This window comes from Mchenga conophoros, linkage group LG18, assembly GCF_057382185.1.
Source record: "Mchenga conophoros isolate Kocher_MC1m ecotype Shallow Benthic linkage group LG18, M_conophoros_male_GT1.1, whole genome shotgun sequence".
NCBI classification, from domain to species: Eukaryota; Metazoa; Chordata; class Actinopteri; order Cichliformes; family Cichlidae; genus Mchenga; species Mchenga conophoros.
In genome coordinates, this window is record NC_140543.1 from 7,938,666 (window position 1) to 7,960,908 (window position 22,243).

Here is a 22,243-nt window from a genome sequence, read left to right on the forward strand (position 1 = left end):
ATAGATATACATATTCATGAGTGGGTGAGGAAGAATGTGGGGTAAACGATCTGTCTCATGAGGGGTGCTCCTGTGGCAGCAAAGCCAGCACTTAGTGCACTGAGGCTCGGGCTGCCCTGAGCTTCCCCTCTCAGTGGATCTGATTTCCGTGGCTGTACGTCGGAAGCAGTGATGACAACCACATGGGCAGAAGCTGTCTCTCTCCCTCGCTTGCCTGTTTCAACGGCATTTGACTCAACAGTTGTGCCTTTTGAGGAAATCAAACGTTTCCAGGGTTATGTGCCCCCTTTAATCAGGCTAATACAGTAGTTTGGTCTTGCAAGGGAAGCCTAAGTATGATTTGCTCTTCAAATTATCAAAATCATTTTGTTGTATGCTGCTGTTCTGCTTCTATCTTGCAGGATGTGACCTCAAAGTCGCTGTGTTATTGTGTTTTTTGAGGTGGCACCAATTTGTTAAATAGATCAAATATACACTTTCCAATTACAGCAGAAACACTCAAAACTTGGTTTTGAAACTGTAAAAAAAATTAGCTTCTGCGATTTCCATAATCTGAACCTGAATGTGCTGTTTTTCTGTCTTGCTCATTCCCTTGTTCCTTTATACATAGGTCTCTTACTTAAGGCCTACACTGTGTCATTAATTGACAAGTAATCCTCGACAAAAGGAAGCTTATGCATTTTTATCAGGTATTTCCGTATATTAACATTTAATGCCATACGAATTACGTCCAGATTTCGTGTGCTAATCCCCTTCCAAAACAGTAGATTTGGCTGTAAATGTTCCATCACTAACACTAATCCAGAGTGTATCCCTATCATGTTCCCCGAGCTATTTTAAGAGGGCACGTCTGTCATTTTACTGTATTTAAAAAAAAAAAAAAAAAAACAGATGTTGGAATTAACTAACCCTTGTATCCTGTCAAATTTTGTGGATTTTTCACGCTTCGTGGACCTTGACAACCCAGTGACCGCACACTGACGGAGGAAGGTAATGGCAAGTGGTATTTATATGTTAATAGCTAGCTTATTCCTTAGTGTAGTACAAACCAGTTTCTTGCCAGAAACCAGAACTGGATCATGCAGTATATTTGCCATTTGCAGGTGGTTAATCATGGTTAATCACAGCAAATGGTAATAAACTGACTTGTATATTCAGTGCTTTTCAGTAATTGTCCCGTCGTTTGTGGCAAATTCTAAACATCTGATCCTGAAAGGGTAATACAAGTTTGTCTGTGCAGTTACTTTGATCCAGTGTCTGGTGAGCAGCTACACTTCATGGAAATGACAAATACAGACAGTATTTGACTGGCGTTTCCTATGAAAGTAAAAATGAAAATATGCTGTCTAAAAGTACATCCTGTTAAGTAGTGAATAGTAGTGAAAAAAAAACTGTTACAAATACTGCAAAAGCTTTTTGTTACAGTTTCCTTTTTCATGTTCTTTATCAGATAAGCATTAGATGCCCAAGTCTTCCAGTGCAGCTAATGACCCTCAAGCTTAGAACGAAAGCTTATATGCAGCTGTGAGTGTGGCAGGTGTGGTTAATGTAATTAACTATATTGATGTTTAAAGGAGGTGGTCAAACCCAGGAATACATTACAAGAAAAAACAGAAAAATAGGAATATTCTCAGAAGTGTTGATAATATTTCTTAGTTTCCATATAATCGTCCATCTAGTACAGCGGTTCCCAACCCCCGGTCCACGGACCGGTCCATGAGTCGTTTGGTACCGGACCGCAAGACTTCGACGCTCGGGTGTGAAATTTATGGTTTTCAGAGTTTTTAGTGTTAACTCAGTTTCCCTGGGTCTTTTCCAGTGTTGTAGCTGTGTGTCTTATTTTAAAAGAAATATTCACACGTTACCATAGCAACCAGAGAGCATTAAGGCCCAGGGAGGAGGATGTTACTTTCATTGTTGTTGGTGCATTTCAGGAGGACGCTGCTAATAAAGTTACACAATTACACAGTGAATTCACGTTTATTATTATATTTACAAAATACCACAGTTTTTGTCTTGGTCGTATCATTTTATTTTGTTATATTTATCCACGACACCTTAAAGTCTGTGAAAATATTGTCTGACATTAAACCGGTTCGTAGCACAAAAAAGGTTGGGGACCGCTGATCTAGTACATAGAAGTGCAATGTAAATATGTGAAACTAAGTAGTAAAGGCCAGCAACTACAGTAAAAATACTCATTATGCACAAATCTATAAGTCAATTACTAGAACAAATTTCCCTGTGAATTTACAGTAAACTACTGTGTACTACATATGCCAGTATAGTACTGCTAATTGTGTGGTTACTATTGCAGTGTTGCCTTTATGTTTCTACTCATAATATATTATTGCATTCAGTATTTTCTATAAAATCCTGCTTTATTTAACATAAAAAATCCACATTGGGAAAAAAAAAAGCTGGGCAGATACGATTAATCGCTGTAGTCATGGTTACCCATTGTTAGGTAAACCTTAATACGAGAAACCATAGCATACATACATGCAAATGGAAACACTGTATCAGTACAGCACTTGAGGATAAAGTATTTAAATTTAACTTTTAGATTACAGTATTTATTTCAGCAAAAGTCCAATTTAACTGACAAAGAAAAAAATGCTGTATTAGTGTAAAATTTCACAGTAGTTTGTTGTTAATACATCAGTAGTATCTGTATATAGTACAATATAAGAATAAAACAGTGTAATCGTCCTGTTTTACTTCATACAAATACCAAAAAAGGAGGAAATAGAACCCTGATAATACGTTCAAAAGTCGTTTATGTTTAAGCTGTGACCTAGGATATACTACATGTACAATATAAATATACATGTAAAGGGCACGCTCCCATGTTATGGATTTCTAAGTGTGTTTATTTGGTGGCGGTTGCACCTGTTTGGTCCTGTTAAGGCTGCTCTGAGGCGATACTATGGTTGTGAGTTTGCGCCGTATAAATAAAACTGCAGTGAATCACAATAGGCATAGTTCCAGTACAGTCACTACAGCAGTACAACTATTCCTGATACACCGAGGGAGGGAGGCAGCTTAACAAATAAGAGCTGATGGGAAAGATGAAGAATAGGGGGAGTGAAATGGAGAATACATTACATTTCAAATCTCATTTGTGGAACTCCGGCAGATATGAAAATGCAGGAGATTAATAAATGAAGGAGAAAGTGTTCTAATATGCACAATCAATTCAACATCTCTTGCCTCCACAATACAATGTAAAATATATTACAAGTGATTGAAGAGCTTTGTTCCATGATGAGATGGCCACCATTATGCACCATTATACTCCAGCTCTTACAATATGATTAACAGCACAACAGGCAAGGAAGAGGGGAATCATCATCTAGAGACAGGCGGATCCCTCGAGGCCTCCTGAGTTGTCTTGTCTGGCCGTCTAAAATACGGTGCTGCCATAGTGAGGTCACTCCAAGTGCGTGCACGCGTAGGCCTATCACGCCAACCAGCTTCGACACTCAACTAATGGCAAAAAGGCCTTTTAAAGTGGCACACTAAAACCCAGCACACACCCACGAAGCCTTAATGTCTTATTTATGGCCCCCTGGTTTGCTATAAAACCAGCCTGTGTCAGCAGCTAGTTGCAGGATCTCCAGGGATTCATTCACTTCATGCCAGTACGTAGACTGCACCCTCGCCTGTGTTCTTCCTTATTCAATTCTTCAACCGTCAGGGGCTCGGTCTTCTTCAGCACTGCAACACAAACTATGTCTGCAATTTGGCCGGCTAAAAAATGCTTTTAGTGATAAGAAAAAGTTGTTGTTTTTTTATTTAGCTAGCTTGTTGTGGATATGGCCACAGCACTTTATCTCTTCTCCCCCCTGATCTCTTTGAGGTCTTTACAGAAGGCTCTCACCGGACTCTGCCTTTTGTGCTGTCATTCAGTCTTATCTCTGCTCCCCTTCTTACTGTCTGCCCTTATCTATAAATATTTCTTTCCCTTCGGCCATCCTTTTAGCATCCCTTGACTTGTCGCTATCTCCCGTAACCTTGTGAGCTCAGCATCTCTTCTGACTTAAATGAAAAACTATCCAAATTTTACTTTCAGAAACCCAAACCCTACGTTTAAATTTAAGGCTAAATTTAAGACAGACTTGTTTGCTAATGTAAAAAAGATGCATTTGAATTCCTGGTTTCAGTCTGCCACACCTTTTTTTTTTTTTTTTTTTTTTTTTTTTTTGTTGCCTGCCTGTGTCTCCCACCATCATCTTGCCTCCTTTGTCATCTCCCTCACTCATCCTTCCTTCACACTTGGCCTATGAACCCCCATCCCCCCACCTGCTTTATCCCCTCATCCTCCCTTCCATTACTGTCTTCCCTCTTTGCTCCTTCATCCTCCACCCTCAGCCTCCCTTATCTTTCTCATCACAGCTTTCAGAAAGAGTTCCCATCTTGAGGTCTTGACAGCATTCTCTAGACAGAAACCAGCCTCCCTGAGGGATCTGAACCGTGGAGAGATGTGTGACGGGTACCTGCCAGAAACTCTGTGACTCCCTTTGAGTTTTCCATAGGGGCTCTTTGATGGGCTGCACTTGTATGTGTTTCGTGTGGGTGCATGTGTGTCGTTTTGTTGCATCAGGCAGAGCAGAGGATCTGTGCCGGCCTCGAAAAACAGATTTTTTTTTCTTTCTTTTTTCTATTCAAACAAATGCGTAAAAATAAAACGTCCTAATTAATTAGAGCCTTTATGCGTCTCCATTTACAATATTAGGTTGGCGCCATTTACGACTAGAATTTGTTTTAATGTTGCAAGTGTTATTCTTCTGCCCACTGAAGTTTAGTTTGCCTCCCCATTTTGGATATTGGTCTTAAATCATAAAGTAACATTGAAATACAAGGACAATAAAACAAGCAACAAGTGTAGCTCAAAATTAGTATGACTGCATTACATCCACAACACAAACATCGAAAAATGTTTTAGATTTTTGCTTCATAAATTAGTCTAAATTCTAATTTTTTCTTTCTTTTCTCATTTTAGAATCACTGTTTAGATGCAGTGACAATTCCATGCACAAAGATGCGCTAGAAACATTAAATAAAGCAGACATGTTGCACCTATGTGTAGGGATGGGTACCGGTATCCGGTGCCATGATGGCACCGGTTCTGACATAAACGGTAGTAACCAGACCGAAAAGCAGCGCACATTTCGGTGCTTTTTTTTTCCTGAGATGTCATACACTTTGGATTCTAGCCAATCATTTTACGTTTCCGAGGGTAGTAGGCAGGCCCAGGTACGTACGTTCTTTTAGAGCAGAGCTACAGATTTAAAATGCCCAAGGCGAAGCGGTCAAAAGTCTGGCTGTACTTCACAGCAAAAGATGCAAACTCAGCAGCCTGCAACAAGTGCTTTAAGCTGATACTGTGATACTGTCAAAGGAGGTAACACCTCAAATCCGATGAAACACCTGGCGACGCATAGCGTTTTTTTAAAAGCCGAGAAATGACCTGTATGTGATAGATTGCTGCGAGACCTCACACCGGGCACATCTACTGCGGGTGTGGTGCCTGTTATCGGACGCGGAGCTAGCAACATCCCCCCAAAACCCGAAGAGGAGAGTCCTGGCCCCTAGCCCTGCCAGTGTAGCAGAAATGATGATGATGGCAGCAGCAGCCGTTCTTCTCTGCGTGAGGAGCTTAATGTTGTTCGTGTGTGATTTACGTTGAGTAGGCTAACCATGTTATTACATTAATGCATGTAAGGTGAACTAGCAAACACCGTCATAGCTACATGCGGCTGTCTTCTTGTTTGATGGCAGATACTCCCTTCACCCTGGCCAAAAACGCTAAAATTACCAAAGAAAAAGTGGGAAACAGTTAAACATGAGAGGTTTTTGGACAAAGTTTGTGTTTTTTCCATTGTTTAAGCACTGCTTCCAGCCAAGAGTGATGCCATATATGCCCTATAGCTGCAGAAAACATTGTTATCTTTTTACAAAAAAACATGAGAGGTTTTTGGACAAATTTTGTGTTCTCTATTCTTTAAGCACCGGTTTGAGCACCGTTTAAGCACCGGCACCGTTTCAAAAGTACTGGTTTGGTACTGGTATCGGATAAAACCTAAACAATACCCATCCCTACCTATGTGCAGAAGCATTTTATGTAAACACCCTTACCAGTCACACAGACCTGATGTAGTCACCCTGTCAACTCCTCTGCTGCTAGGCGTCTAACTAAGCAACGACTGAGCCTAGGAGGATGTTTTGACAGGGGTTGTGAAGCAGGGTAGCCTGAATAGAGACCAGACAGCTTGTTTGTTTGTTTGCTTTCCCCTGTGCTCTCTTACCCTTAGGCAATGAGTATGACCAAATCTAATTCTGAATGCAACATATGATATTCCAGCTTAGTGGAAATTTTTGCTTCCGGCAGCTACAAATTAATTTTCATATCGATAATTCTGCAGCTTGGAAATGTGTTTGTGAATTTTGTGATCTATAGCACAGATTTTTTTAAAGCATTTTTTCTGGTTCTGCAGTGAAGACTGAAACAATTTTTTTCCTATATTTGTTTTCAAATCTATCGTTTAATTGAAAAACATAACGCCTGCAGCGGGAAAACTATTGCTGGGATTTGTCAAAATGTGGGTCATTACTACACAGCTCCCCACAATCCAACACAGCCCAGACATACGCAGAAGCATCCAGGAGAAAATAGTGAAAAAATTGTAAACTAGTCTAAAATAGCGCCTGAATTTTACTTCTAGTACAAATTTGCATGCGACTCAACAAAAGCCAGAGAATTTCCACCGTTTGGGGAGTTCATGCTGCTTAGATTTGAATCGCAGGAAAAAGTGGAAGAGGGATTGACACAAGGCAGGGGAGAGCACGAAAGGGGAAGCGTCTGTACCCTGCTGATGCTATGGGTATTTTTCACGGTGGCCCTGCTTTGAAACATTTGTCCTGAAGAGAGGCAGGAAAGTCTTTATGCGCCTGTAGAGCCTCTCGGTGTTCATGGCTGCAGCTGGTTGTGTGGGAGCATTCGGCAGAGGGCTGGGAGGAGGTTACCCAGGATTTCCTGTTAAACAACTTCAGCTTCTGTTTTGCTGGGAGAGATGAATGGTTTTAAAAAACATTACTCTGTGCTGCTAAAGGGCATTAATATCTGGTGTTGATCTGAGACTTAACACTTTTCAAGTAAAGATATAAAGCCATAAGAAGGGACAGTTCCCAAGGAATTACATTGGAGATTATTGCAAATTTTTATTATTGTCACAATGTAGCCTTCTACGTTCACTTTTCTGTTGCCATATTATAAATGATTATTCAGTCTTTTGGCTTTTAAACTCATAATTGTCGTACTCAAACTGGACCTCAAGGATCATATTTCAAGGCTCATCACTATCTGAAGTAATAAGCCCCGACTCGTTGAGTATCTGACTCTTTATTGCAGTGTTATTGAAATCTTAAGCTTGCAAATATCAAGGAGACGACTCTAACCTTTAAATTTGTCTAGGAAAAAATAAATCCAAGATATTTCTGTGTGCCGTCTGTGCTTAAAATAAAACAGACACAGGATTTCGTGTTTCTTTTGCTCAGAATGTTTTGGGGGGTTTTGGTGGTGGTCTGGAAATCATGTCCTCCAAAAGCTCCTATATATACTGAATATTTCATGAGGCTGTTGTGTAGAGTCCCAGTTTTTAATGAATGCTTCCTGAACCACTGCTGCACTTTAGCTTCATTCCCAAGAGTGATTTGGAAAAACAAATGTCCTTTTTTTTTTTCAGCTCATGTGAGATACATGCGTTGATTTAGTAACAAAAATACTCATTTGATACATTTTTTTAAGTCTTTCACAGAACAAGCAACTAAGTAACAGATCAGTAACAACATAGATCATATTCTGACCATATTCTGAACATTTAATACCAAGTGGCAAGACGTAATGTTTCCCATCAGAACATTGTAATTAGCTGATCAGTTTCAGTCAACAATGGTAGAAAAAGAAAGAAAGCAAACAAGTCCGGCCTTTGAAATGTAATATTGCAAATATAGATGGTTCGATTTAACACAGAAGCACTGGCTGTTTTCTTTTCGATAAATATGTTTTACAGGAATCGCTGTCAGAGACTTGCGTTTGTAGAAAGATGTTATCTGGGTGGTTTAAGGGCATACGAGACTGAGGATGGGTTCATGTTTGGAACATGGTTTTGTCAAAATGCAGCCTGAGAGTGAGCATTTTCCCTGGCATCCAGGACACGTATTACCATGGCAATTATACATCAAATACTCAATCTTTCTCTCTCAAAATTGCCTGCTGTCACAAGATGCCTCCAGTCTCATTTTCTTCCAATGCTGCCCCGAAACGGGGAAAAAGGCCCCCTGCCTCCTGATGATAATGGATCCTAATTTGACTTAGATTATGATTTATCAGATGCTGCTCATGCTTCAGTCGGAAGTATTATGCAGCTCTCTGAGAATGGGAACCATTACAAGTGAGACATCCATCCGTCACCCACCGGTCGCCATAACGGAGAGAACAAGAGGGCCATATGAGCTGGACCGTGATGCCTGCCCCAGAAATTAGACTGCTCCAATTTGATTTCTTTTCTCTCTCTGTGGTGTTCTGCCTCTCCTCCCCCTTCATTTATGACTGCTCCCCTTTCTCCCAGTCCAGGTCAGGCCAAAATTGTCAGCCGGCATTGGACACGAGCATCAGTCAAACCCTAACACTTGCTAATAAAAGGAGCATTGGAATTGTAATGTATGCCTGCTCGACTTACTTTAAGTTAAAATTGTCTCTACTCTGCTGCCATAGATGGGATGGATCCTTTTGTAGTTGCCGTGAATAATCTCCCACTCAGAGTGTCCACTTCCTAATGTACAGATCATTGTGACCACTAGCAAATTTACTGCACTAAGTAACTCTGTCTTTGATACATGCATAGATAAATCATTTTTTGAGACCTTAGGATATTTTGCCTCTCATGCATATAATAGGTTCAAAGTCATTACTATCCATTATTGAAGTTTTATGTGTTCTCCCATTTTACTAGTCTATTTTCCTGGGGTTTCTATTAGCTCCTTTTTTTTGCCAGTTTTGAGGTTTGTCCACAGCAGGTGATGCCCTCTGATGGACGGTAGAGTGAGATTTACCTTTACCTGCAGTGCTCCCATCGAAGACTTTTATTGTAAGCCCAGGTTTTTGTTGTTAATCCTGATCTTGATACAGAGTTTAAGAAAAGGTACTAAGATGGGGCATCTTATCTTACTACTACTACTACTGAAGCTAATAAATATTACCAAATAAATGCCAAGTACCGTATTTTTCGGACTGTAAGGCGTATTAAGCGAAACAAAACAGTCAGATAAGTCAAACTTTACTCAACTCATTCTTCTTGCTTCCTCCACTTCCGTACCATTGATTTATAAATGTTGAATTCTCTCACAGCTGCTCTATTCCCATGTTGTTGCAGTATATTAATGACTAACCTCATATTGTGGATGGATTATCTCAGTTGTTTGGTCCGTTTACAGACTAACCCTACGCGATTGCATTTGTTCCTAACCATTGGGAACCCTCACGTTGACTTTTATTGAGTGGAAAAAGGTTATCGTTCATCCTCCAGCTTCACTGTATTTATGTTATGCTAACATAGCTGTGTCGCTAGCGATCACGTAGCACATCATTATATACTAGCTTGTCCAACTTCAATAACTCTACAAATGTCACTGCTGTTTAGTTTTCTGTCTTCATTTATGTTGGAAGTGATAGCAGAGCTGTACGTTTTCATTTTTTCAGAAATCTCTCAGAACTTGTTTAGATGGAAGCTAGCGAGCTAACTTAAACTTAATTGTTACACCTGGTAAAGCAGCAACACTGATCATTTTATTAAAGAGTTGAGACAGTTTTTAACTTTCAGTGATGCCGTTGTGTTTTGGACCTGAAGAGGACGGAGTTTTGGACCCAGATTACTCCGCGAGGCTCCTGACTACAGCAGCCGTAATGCTCCGACAATCCATCAGGCGGTGCGGCTTCGTAGCTTACCGGAGTCGTACTAAAACATTTTTTGACAGATTTTTGAGCGCCGTGTACCACATAAAATCTGTTCAAGGTCAGTAAGCACAACCAGAATTCATACATAAGGCACACTGTCGATTTTTTGAGAAAATTAAAGGATTTTAAGTGCACCTTATAGTGCAGAAAATACGGTAATAGAAAAGAAAGTGTGGGTCACAGCTCTCCTTTCCAGTAGCGCTCTAGACTTTGAGTCACTGAATAGCAACCCTACATCCTAATTAAAAACCACTGGTAAATCTAAAATCCTCTATCACCTCAACAAAGAAATAATGTTTGAGTGAAACTCTGTGATGCTTTGCCAACATGAAAAGACAAGAGCCAAAGAACTTGTTCAACTGTAGTTTCTCATTCAGACTGAACTTTATTCATGAGTATGAAAAAGTCAGCCCTTGTTATCAATGTTTAGTTTAGCTGAGCCCTCATAAAAATGTAAAAAAGCCAGTCGGACTCTTTAATGCTTCCCTAATCCACCGCTGATAAGACTGCGTACTCACCCTGCTGGTTTGAAAATCCTCTCCTCTTCCCCTCACCCTTTCATCTCACACTTTGCGTTCTCAAACTCTGCCAGTAATTTGCACAACCTGTAGGAAAACGCTGCTCTTGTGGGCACAGGCAGGTTGAAACTAGTTTTCGCTTCGCTGCAGAGTTGTTAAAGCACCACTACAAGTTAATAGCCTAGAAGAGTCTACTTTACGGCCGTGTTGACACAGAAAGGAATAATTAGTAGGATGCGATGCTGCCAGCGGTAAAGCCATTAACTCGGACGACCCTTTCTCCAAACCCTGTTGCCTGGTTACAGTTTCCCCAGGTGACCAAATGTGCTGAATCATAGTGATCAGCTGTGACTCACTAAGACAGTGGCCTGCAGGCGTTAGTTATGATTGGTGGGATTGTAACGGCAATGTGAAGCTCAGATATATTACAATAAGTGACTTATCTGACAGCACAGATCTGTCGGTTGACTGATTGAACGGTGTGGCCTGATGGATGCCGTCTCTGCTTAACCCTCAATACAGTGTCAGTGTCTGTAGGGGGGAAAGAGCAATGAAGCAAGGTGTGATTGAGATGGCGCGAAAGGGTCTGCGAATTTATATCTGAGATGAATAGACTCTGAAACAGACGGGCGGTGAAAGCAACGGAAAATGTGCTTTGTGTTTCAGAGCTGTTTCAAATTTCACAAAGGAAGAAGAGTCTAAACACGAGTGTGTGGAGATTTCCACGGTTTTAAATAATCTCATTTTCCTTACGCCTTCTCTGCACCGAGGAGATTGTCATCTATCATTGATGGATGAGATTAGGCTCTTTTCTCGTACTGTTACATCAAAGCACTACTGATGGTACTGCGATGGCATCTACAGGAGTTGCTGTTAATGTGGATAAGATCAGATATTCCCTATTTAGCATTTCAATGCGGAGCAGGGAGATGGAATTGAAACCTACATGGGTAAGACAATTGTGGTTTCATATCGCATACCGCCAGTGGGCTCAAAAACCCCTTCATCAACATTTCTCATGTCCAAGATGTTTTAGATTGAGACTACTTTTAGCTTATCAGTTATGCACAGTAACCTGCAAAGATGAGGGTGTTCACACAGTCTGCCTGTTTATTTCGTGTTACTCTTTGACTCATTGATTTAATTACTGTAGCTACAACATTATGATGGCATGTATTTATATAGCGCTTTACTAGTCCCTAAGGACCCCAAAGCGCTTTACATATCCAGTCATTCACCCATTCACACACACATTCACACACTGGTGATGGCAAGCTACATTGTAGCCACAGCCACCCTGGGGCGCACTGACAGAGGCGAGGCTGCCGGACACTGGCGCCACCGGGCCCTCTGACCACGGGGTGAAGTGTCTTGCCCAAGGACACAACGACCAAGGCTGTCCAAGCCGGGGCTCGAACCGGCAACCTTCCGATTACAAGGCGAACTCCCAACTCTTGAGCCACGATCGCCACGATGATAACGTGCCAGTTTTAACTATTTATGTATTTATCCATTATGTTACAATGTAACAGCTTCATTTGTTTATCCATCAGCTGCTTTTGCATTTTTAGCAATAGTTGAGGCTGTTTCAAGCATCCATGCATTTCCTTCGGTTAGTTTAGTTAACTTTTCTACTCCGATCTGTTCAGATGCACTTGTTTAACTGGTGTTTGATTGATTTCTGTGTATCCCCTCACTACTTCAGAACCTGAGGGGGTTTGCACTTCTGGGCCTTCAACAATACAGGGTGTATCAAAAAGAATCATCTGATTTAAAGAAGGCTGTATTTTTTTTAAGTAATGTATTTACAATTTAAGTATTTACATCTTAAATATTTGCGACCATCCTTGTGTCACTGCAGCCACTGCGGTTGTTAAACTACCTACTGGCAACCAGGTGAAACTCACGAATCCCCTTTTTCTAGCAGTACACATTTTGATCATTACTCATGGATGGTTGTGGAATTAGAGCACGTTGGATTATTTTTGATACACCCTGTAAAATGCAGACAAGGAGCACAATGAGCATTTTGCTAATCGGCCTCTTGTGACTTTGAGTTGCTGTTTGGATGTAAAACATATAATGAGATAACTTATCACATGTCATTTTAAGATTTTGAGTTGACTGCAAATGCAGTCTTTTTCTTGATGGACTGTCTAAAATGTAAAGTGGTGTTGAGGCTAACCACAATGCAGACAAACAGTGGATGCCTCAAAGCAGTGATGTAAATACCAATATGTAGTCAGCTTTGACAGTTACACGGAGAGCTATTTGTCTTCATATAAGAGGCACACAGTTTACAGTAAATTTTTCTTTTCTTAGAATCACTTTTTACTCTGAAAGAGTGAGTTTGATCCCGTTGTATTTTTGGCATCTATCAGATTAGATTTGACGCCATCCCTGTTCAGTTTAATCCGGGGATGAAGTTTAATCTCATAAAGCGCTGTAAAGAAAGCATTTGTTAGGAAAAGGAAACTGAGCTCCTGCTGTACCACGTGTGAAATGCTCTTGCATATATTACACTGACATATTCAGAAGTGGCTCTGCCACGGAGGGGGGGCTGGGGCTGAGTGATGAAACCTAAATGGCCCACATAGGACATGGCATGTCTCTCACCTTCATTAAAAGTAGGGCAGAATTACAGATATTAGAATCGCAGAGCAATTTATTTGCTTGTAACTGAAAAGGCCGGCATCGATACGCTGATGTGTGCAAGCATGAAATTGGCCCATGAATTAAAAGGAGGCATATTTCTGTGTGCCGCGCCATTATTGCTTCCAGTGGCGCCATGGCTTGAAATCGAAGAACTGTTACCCATCTTGCTTTAAGTGTGTGTGTGTGTGTGTGTGTGTGTGTGTGTGTGTGTGTGTGTGTGTGTGTGTGTGTGTGCGCGTGTGTGCGTGTGTGTGCGTGCTCACCCTTGCATTAATATCAGTCAAATATTATATTACCATCACCCACATTTCTGACCAGCAGTTCCCCTGGAAAAATAGAGATGCCTTATAAAACTGAAAGCCAATTAAATTCAATCCATTCCGTCAATGGATTCCAATGTTTACTGTCTGCTTTGCACAAGTGTTGACACCCGGTGGGATTGCTAAGGCTCAGAATGATTGCTACTGTAAGTTGCAGGAGGGTATCTGTGTGCTGTAGGAAATTAGTCATTTCTTGGAAAGTTGTCTTCCATCATTTTGAGGAAAATGATAACGGATTTAAAAAATGCACAGGATTCAAAGTTAAAGTCTTAAATGATGAAGTGACCCAAAATGAATCTCAGTAAATCAAGTTAGTCATTAGATCGGCTTCTGTATCCATTTTTGGTCCTTAAAGTTTACCTAAAATGCGACATGTGTGAATTCATCACGTGTATTCAAATCCATCTCCATAGCTGCAGCTCTTAATGCAGCCCAGTGACTGCTTCTTCTGTGGCAAAAAGTCAACTAAAGAGCCATGTTTCTTTCCCGGTGACCACACACACTTTTGCACACTCATGGCTCTGAGCTTGGCACAGCATGCCGGCGCTGTGCCCATGCTGTGCACTCTGTGAAGAGAACGGTTTGATCCGAGCCGGGCCGCGAGCGCGCAGATGGTGTCTGCTTCGGCCTGGGTTACAGAATGTGTTAGCTGGATTCATTAGCCTCTTAACTTCCCTGTCAACACGAGCTTTTCCATAGAATGAGACATTTTACTTGGCTGTTTCTTCCTCTGCATATTAACTGATTTGTTTGCGCAGTTCATCAACGTGCAGTTCCTTTAGTCTCACTTAGTCCATTGACATCATGAAGTAAATACCTGGGGGTTGATAATGAGTTGCTAACTGTGGTGATATTGTATCGATTGGTGTCTAATTGCCATGTTTCTGCAGATCAATTTGGCTCTCTCTGTTTCAATGTTAAACCTGTGTAATCCAGAATAAAGGCAAGATGGGACTAATAGTGCCTAAATGGCACAGACTCGATGGCCTCTTGGAACCTCTAATCTTTCCAGTGCATCAGCAGACACCAGCGAGGCTGTGAGTGGTCATCTCAGCTAATTCTCTCTCATCCTCTGTCTTGTCAGTAATGCCACATCATCTATATAGAGTCAGCTTCTTGGAAAAGATTTGGCATCACAGAAAAATATAGAAATCTAGATATTAAACCGTTAAAAAGTAAATCAAGAAAATCTTTGAGAATATTTTATTTCATCAACTACACAGCCCACATGGGCCCGTGAGACACCATTTACACAGTAGCAGCAGTGAACAACACTCAGGAAAGAAAATTACTTTCAAAACAAACTTTGTCTCTCCTTAGAAGCTCTACAAATAAAAATAAAAAAATGCCACAAGAAGGGCTCCCTTGTTAAAACGCGCTTTTATGAGCATCCAACCAGAACAAGTTGACAGAGATGGCAGACGGTTTGTTTTTTAAAAAGTAAAACCATTTAAATCATAATGTAGAGCAAATCAAGGCATAAAATTGTGTTAGCTCTCAGTGTTGTGATAAACCACAAAAATAAATACAGGGGCTGTCATGAATGTTGGATTGTAATCAGAAATACACTTAGAAAATTACATTTTTTTTAAAGTATCTAACAGCTATCGCAGATCTGTACAAGAGTGTAAAAAGAGTCGATCCCTCTTGCTTTATTGCGGTAGATAACAGGGACACTGTCATACAGTGGCTCACAGATGGAGAGTTAGCTGCTAGCAGCAGTTAGCGAGAGCATCAGTCTCCCTTCTAGCTGTCTGCGAGCCTTCGATCAATAGACCTGGATTATCATCTCCAGCATCTCAGTTCATTTTTCACAGCAGAGAAAGCCGCCACCAGCTACTCCCTCTTTGTCAGAGGATGTAGGGCCTAGTTCACCCATCTGATAACTAACCACCACATCTGCTGCGTTCAAGAAGGACGTGTGGGCACTTTTTTCCCCCCCTTACCGCGCGTGTCGGTACATCAGTAAATGTTTATTTAAGAGGCTGCCGAGCTAGTCAGTACAACAGTCACATCAGAGATGGGAATCCCATGACTACCCATGCTTAATTAAATGTTTAATTAAGGTGGTGTTTTTAATTAAAAAGTTGATTATTATGAAGTGAGGATTTTTGCCAAATTAAATAGATAGGGGTTGCGTTCTGTGATATTCTATCGTTATTAAAAGGGAGGTGAGATTTATTTTTGAGTCAGCAACTGTTAATTTGCTTAAATGGCAAAAGATGCCCTTTAAGTTAAAGGAGTGTAATGAAGTAAGCTCGAATTGAAGGCACTAACATTTAAGACACTGAGTAGTCTTGGCTGGGGTTTTCGTTTGCATGGTGGTGCATTTGGCTCAGGGCGATGCATTCATCTAATACTTTGAAGTGTGAACCAACAATGCTGCTCTTGTATCTTCAAGGTCACCCCACTTGTAACCACTCGCCACAAGGGCCCTCGTCACAAAACAGACACAAGATCCACTTGAATCTTCCCACCATGTAGGCTTCTGAACTTCAGCAGGCTGTACATGCTCAGATGGTCTTTGCGGGCTGTGGGGTCGTTTCCAGTTGTTTCTCTTTTAGTGCTCTCAACTGCGCGGACACCCGCCGCTTTGCATTCATCTCGAGAGCACATCGATCCACTAAAGGTTGCCAAGTCCTCTAAGCGATGGTTGTAAAATTTATGCCCCTATACAGTTGCTGGTAGGTCTGAAGGATGTTAAAGACATGGGAAGAGCGCACATTGTGAATGAGGCCATTCATTTGTAATCTGCAGGATTAAAGCGCTGCCTATCAGCTGCCTCTGTCACTTACTGTACATTGCACCTTCCCTTTCTCTGTTGGCATGCTTTGATTGGGATCTGTGAAAGCAGTGCCAGAGTCATGTGGGATTTTGAGGTGACAGCCCATATCTTCTAATCCTATTAGTTTGGAAGTCCTCTTCCCTGCCAAATAAAGCAAAGGCTTTGTATGCCTGCCTTAAATCAATCTTGCTCATAAAGTTTGGGTTCTTGTTTTGAGTGTCTTGGCTGCATTTTTCATACATATTGTGGCTCTGAGATCAAAAAGACTGCCTGCAACACAGGCCAGATTTCAAGAATAAATTGTGTTTATTAAAGACCTAAATCTTGAATTTGTATTCCTTAGCTCTAAGACCACAGCATTGTCAACCGTTCATGGTAATGCCGGTATAATATTAGGCAATGATAAGAAAGTAAAATATCTCGATAGAATATGGGTATAATGTGCATGTGCAGTGCCTTTGTTTTCATACGCACATGGCGGAAAAAGCATGGCGGCGACAGAGAATGAGAGGGTGAAATCAGATCGTTGAATGAAACAGATGAACCAGAATTGGTTTGTAAAAATGCTGCAACTTCAGTGTGGAACTGGTTTGGCTTTCGTCCATCAGATACACAACAAAGCACTATTTTTGGTAGAGCATGCTAGCGGGCCGTCGTTATTACCGTGTTTTTCGGGAAATACGGCACACTTCAAATCAATCCTTTGATTTTCTGAAAATCGACAGTGCCCCTTATAATCCCGTGTGCGTTATGTATGAATTCTGGTTGTGTTTACTGACCTGGAAACGATTTTATGTACACGGCGCTCGAAAATCTGTCAAATGTTTTTAGTACGACTTTGCTAAGCTACGAAGCCGCACCGCTTGATGGATTGTCGGAGCATTACGGCTGCCGTAGGCAGGAGCCTTGCGGAGTGATACGTACTGTGCTTCAACATAATATTACCGTATTGTGTGTGTATAACCTCTTTTTCAGTTTTGTGGATATTCTACATGGTTATGCTGAGGATATGTCGGCCAGTTTCCACTGGAAATGCCTTTTGGTTAAACTGTCAGCAAGGAATTTGCATTTGCACTGTTACATTTTTATATAGCTTTAATGCACATAAAAAACAGCTGCTTGTTTAAGTGAAAATACATTGATGGGGTTTTTTTTGCACTAATAAAGTTGTGGAGATTTTGTCTCGCGTCAATTATATCGTCAGTTATATCATTATCGCAAATTTTCAAATGTATATTGTGATAAATATTTTCAACCATATTGCCCTGCCCTAATTGTCGTTAAAGGGCACCAAGAATAAGTAGTCACAGATGCAAAGAGCCCATTAAGATCTGTTTCAGTACTGTGAAATACTTTGACTCGCTTTAGTTTTTTTGAAGTATTTTTGCATTACCGAGTGCCAGTATTCTTGTTTGTAACCTGCAGGGTTGCTTACTTCTGTTTTAAAAAAACAAAAAAAAACAAAAAAAACCCCAAAGAAGATTATATGAACTATAATTAACGTTAATTCTGATGCATCTTCAGCAAACTCTGGTCTTTTGGTAATGATCACTCCAAGCTGCACTTTGTAATTTGTTAAAGAATGTTTACTAAGTAGAAATGACATCACTCTAAGTCGTCACTCTGCTGCTGCCAGTAAACTTAACAGAGTGATACACAAAATTAACAGCTAATCGCAGCACATTGAAGAGAATAATCTTACGTCATACTAGAGCTGGGCGATAGAACGATAACGATATGTATCGCGATATAACTTTTACTCGATAGAGAAATTAAGCTATCGCGATAGACCTCGCCGCTCTTGTCCTCTTAAAAAAAAAAAAAAAAAAAAAAAGGTCAGCCAATCCAAATTAAGTAGCGCAGAGCCGAACCAATCACAGCCGCAGCGTCACGTCGCGTGACTTGTTACGTACAGCACAAGTGCCAAGCCGCACATGTGTTTGTTTGGGAAGCAGCCAGCGGGTAATGGAGGAAATGAGTGTGCCGACTAGAAAAATCAACCGAGCGTGACCGAAGAGAAAACAGATGATGGTTCCAATGCCGGAGAGATTGTCGAACGGAAGAGCCATAGAAGTTCCGTAGTGTGAAGGTATTTCGGCTATTTCAAGTCTGACAAAAAACAGAGTAGCGTGCACTGTAAATTGTGCCGAAAGCAAGTCTGGAAATACAATAAACTGGTGCATGCGTCACACTGTGCGCCACGTTATTGTGTCGGTGAAATGAATTTCTACAATACTGTTACTGTTAATTCTACTCTCTGCAGTGTTTAAATGCTTACATATACACACAGTTACTGTCCCTCCACACATACGACTCGGTTCTGCTTCTATGCCCCAGCTTTGTTTACGTTTTCCCACCGAGGCTTCTAGACTTCTGATTGGCCAGTATTTCTGCACGGTTAGGAATCTAGCGCCACCTGCTGCTTTGGCATGTTCATAGCAGCGTTTTCCTTCATTTCTCCCTTTATGTGCGGACGGGATTATTTTTTAAAACGAAAACGGAAAATCTCCGTTTTCAAAAATACCCGTGTACGTGTGGACGTAGCCTCAGTCTCTGACTGGAAGCGCTAATTCGTCATTCGGCTTTTGTCAGACTAAAGTAACTGTTAAAACTGTTTGAAAAGCTCAGCTATACAACAAGGAGAGATTGAGAATTTCCTTTTAGTTCTCAGTTTATTTGATATTGACAAAAGTTAGTCCGTTTTGTCTGTTCTTCTGTAAAACAAACTAAGATTTATTTTTAGAATTAATATTTTGTTTCTAAGTGGAATTGACAATTTAGTAGTCTGTTTCGTTTGTTCTATTTTGAAACTTAAACGCTTTAGCGGCTGCCTTTTGTGTAGTTTGCAATATTTGCCTTTATTTATCTGAAAAAGTCTCATGTTCCTTAAGTACATCTACCCTGTTGAACTTATTATGGGAAATAAATATTTAAATAAAAACAAGCTGCTGATTATTTCACATTTTACTTGTGAGCAACGGCACATTTAAATCTTACAAATATAGTTATTTGGCTTATATCGTGATAGATATTGTTATCGCCTGAAATGAAAAAAACATATCGTGATATGAAAAAATCTCATATCGCCCAGCTCTACGTCATACCATTTATGCATTGAATCAATACTGTAAGCTCATTAAGCTTACAGTTTGGACTCGGGGCCTCCATTATCTGGATCAGTTAAAAGTAAAAGTCAGTATTTTCAAGCTGTTAAAAACCACGTAATCGATATCTGTTACTTGCAGATTACAGATTTTTCTTGGTATTGTAATGTTAATGTCATCTCTCTGCCCGGTGATTGAACTGGATTTATCACTTGATTTAGACTTGATTAGATGGCGATTTGGCAGAGAAAAGGTCAACGGTAAACCTTTCCCCCCCCCCCCCCAAACATTTCTTCTTTTTAAGCATCTGTCAAAGTTACCACAGAGTTTACAGACTTCCTGACCCAAATTATAGCCAAGGATTTTAAAAAAGACACAAGTTTTGATTTTATTCTCAAAGCTTCTTTTTGAGCAATCCCTCTGCTTGAACACGCCGCATTAGGGCATATTGTAGTAGCGTCGTCAAAGTCTGCCCACAGTGCAGACATTACATCTTCCCAAAGCTCCTTCCTTGCCAGGCTTAAGGCTGAGACAGACAGCTTTTCAGGAGGCACACCCGACCATGAAAGGCAGGGTGCATCTCAGCGTAAACAGCTTTGCTGGCAGCCCAGTCAGCAAGCCACAGTCCTCTTATTGAGTCCCAGAGACACTCCACTCCACAAAGCCTCACAGTGACCTTTCAGCCTCATACAGTAGTGCCAGATATTGAGTGAGTCTGTCCAGATGATGAAGCTCATCTCAGGCTAAATTTCAGCCTGCTGTTCTTCCTGGTCTCTGGGGTGTTTTGGCAGTACAGTTGTATTGTTGTGTTGCTCTTTCTTTGATTGATTTACAGCGTTTTGTCAAAGATTGGAGATCTTTGATCCCTTTATTTGAGTTCCTGTTTTCTTTAGTCTCTCGGGCAGGATTCTGTAATATCAGCTGATACGATTTTTTTATTACAAGGTTGAGCCTCGGAAGACTGAACAGCTTCCATCTGACAAACATTACATTTAAAAAAAACAAACATTTCTTTCTTTTGTTTTGGACAGGCATCTGTTTACATACATTAGATATGAGTCTTTCTGCTAAAGCTGGCATTGCATCCTTGACCCGTAGTCAAAAGGTCACACATCAGTTCAGCTGAGTTACAGAAAGGCCAAGCAGCTGTGTTACATGTCATGGAGATTAGCTGGATTGCATATGGCAGGTTCCTGGTCTTTAACAAGGCTGACCGCCTCTGGCTTTTCTATTGTGTGTCTGGAGTTGATAGCTGGCTAAGTTGGTGGTGCTGTTGTGTTTTAGGTTATGCCATTAGGGCTCGCTTTCTGGCTGTTTGTGATGGATGAAATGAATTACGCAGTAATTTTATGCTACATAGAGTCATACGTTGACCTAATAAAGACAAACTGCTATTCTAAGTCTATTCTAAATGTGCAGCTGCTCTGGGATTTCTTCTTCTTCCTTTTTTTGCATATGCACAGCGTGCATTTTATGTTTTTTTAACTTTAGTTTAATCATAACCCTTACCAGTTGCAGTTTGGAATTTTTTATGCTGACCCTAACGCTCCCCGTCTTCAGTCAGGAGAAGATTTGAAAAAGCTGAAAAGGTTGCAGGCTGGACCTTTCGAGTTTGAGAGATAACAAAGTCCACAGGAATTTCCTGGCAAAAGTTGGAAAGTTGAAAAGTCAAGCTCAGAGTCACAGTCACCCGCTGCTCCTTCATTTAGAGTCCAACACTTCTATTCATTCACACTGTGTGAGAGGGAAAATGTGTTAATTACTTTCCTCTGTAGGAGGCCATGTGAATTTAACACTACCCCGTCGTTTCGTTTCTATTTAGGTCTATAGATTTCTCTCCGTTCTGTGTTCATGAGGACGCAAAAGCCTTTATGGTGAAATGCAGAAAAGTCAATGGAAATAAAATAGCTAAATTTTAGGACTGATTTATGACGCATGGTCCAAACCGTTGGTGAAAGGGACTAACTTTCAAAATCTAAATTTCACACAATTTATATATATATATATATATATATATATATATATATATATATATATATATATATATTAAAAAAAAACTATGAGGAGAAATAAGGTCAGATAAACCTTTATTAGTCCCACACTTAGTCACACACTTCATGGTGTTATAGCTGAGCATTTCAGACTCTGTAATTCCTAATATAGTTGCAGTTGTAGAGTTATTATGAATGACCAGTGTGAGTGTATTTACTCGTTGTACCATGAGGAAGTTACACTGACAGCAGCGTTGTTTGATGTAAACAGGGCTGCGAAAGACAATAGCAGCGCAGTGGATGAATGATATAAGGCTGCGATGGGAAGGATGGGGTGGGGGCGTGGGGATGTTGGAGTACTACTCACCGTTCACCACTAGTCTTTGTTCAATGTTCTGAATAATACATCAGAAGTACATTAGTTTGATTCATATTGCTGTTGGCTCAGCTGTAAGCTCGCTCTTGGCTCCGGCCTCACTTTATCACATTTTTTACATTTTATCTGGGTTGAGTAAATCCGGGTGCTTTGCCAGTGTCAACAGTGCATTTGATCAATTCATGGACAAAACACGCTGGACTTTAAAGAACATCATCCTGCAGGCCATTTCTGCCTGCTGATGGAATCAGGTCACTTGTTAACAATGGACCTTTCACACTCATCCATCTCCCTCCACCCTCTCTCTTTTTTCTCCCTGCTCTCTCCCTAGTAACCGACTAACCCCCAGCAACCACGACCGGATACAGAGGCTGAGGCAAGAGTTTCAGCAGGCCCAGAATGTCCCGGACGACCCAGATGATCGCAGGAGGACGTACAGCTTCGAGCAGCCCTGGGTGAGTGTCTAAAATCACTGG

General features: G+C 40.8%; 1 protein-coding gene across 10 annotated transcripts in view; it reads left to right on the forward strand.

Annotated features, from left to right (window-relative positions):
- Nucleotides 1-22,243, forward strand: part of pard3ab (par-3 family cell polarity regulator alpha, b) — a 243,793-nt gene that overhangs the window by 205,714 nt on the left and 15,836 nt on the right. For 8 of the 10 annotated variants that reach the window (XM_085254762.1, XM_085254765.1, XM_085254766.1 and 5 more), the window contains one exon: nucleotides 22,099-22,222. In XM_085254762.1, coding sequence (XP_085110888.1) covers nucleotides 22,099-22,222 — 124 coding nt within the window. Of the gene's footprint in view, nucleotides 1-967; nucleotides 991-22,098; nucleotides 22,242-22,243 lie in introns of those variants that run through there. The other 2 variants (XR_014889531.1, XM_085254770.1) reach the window with 2 other exon arrangements.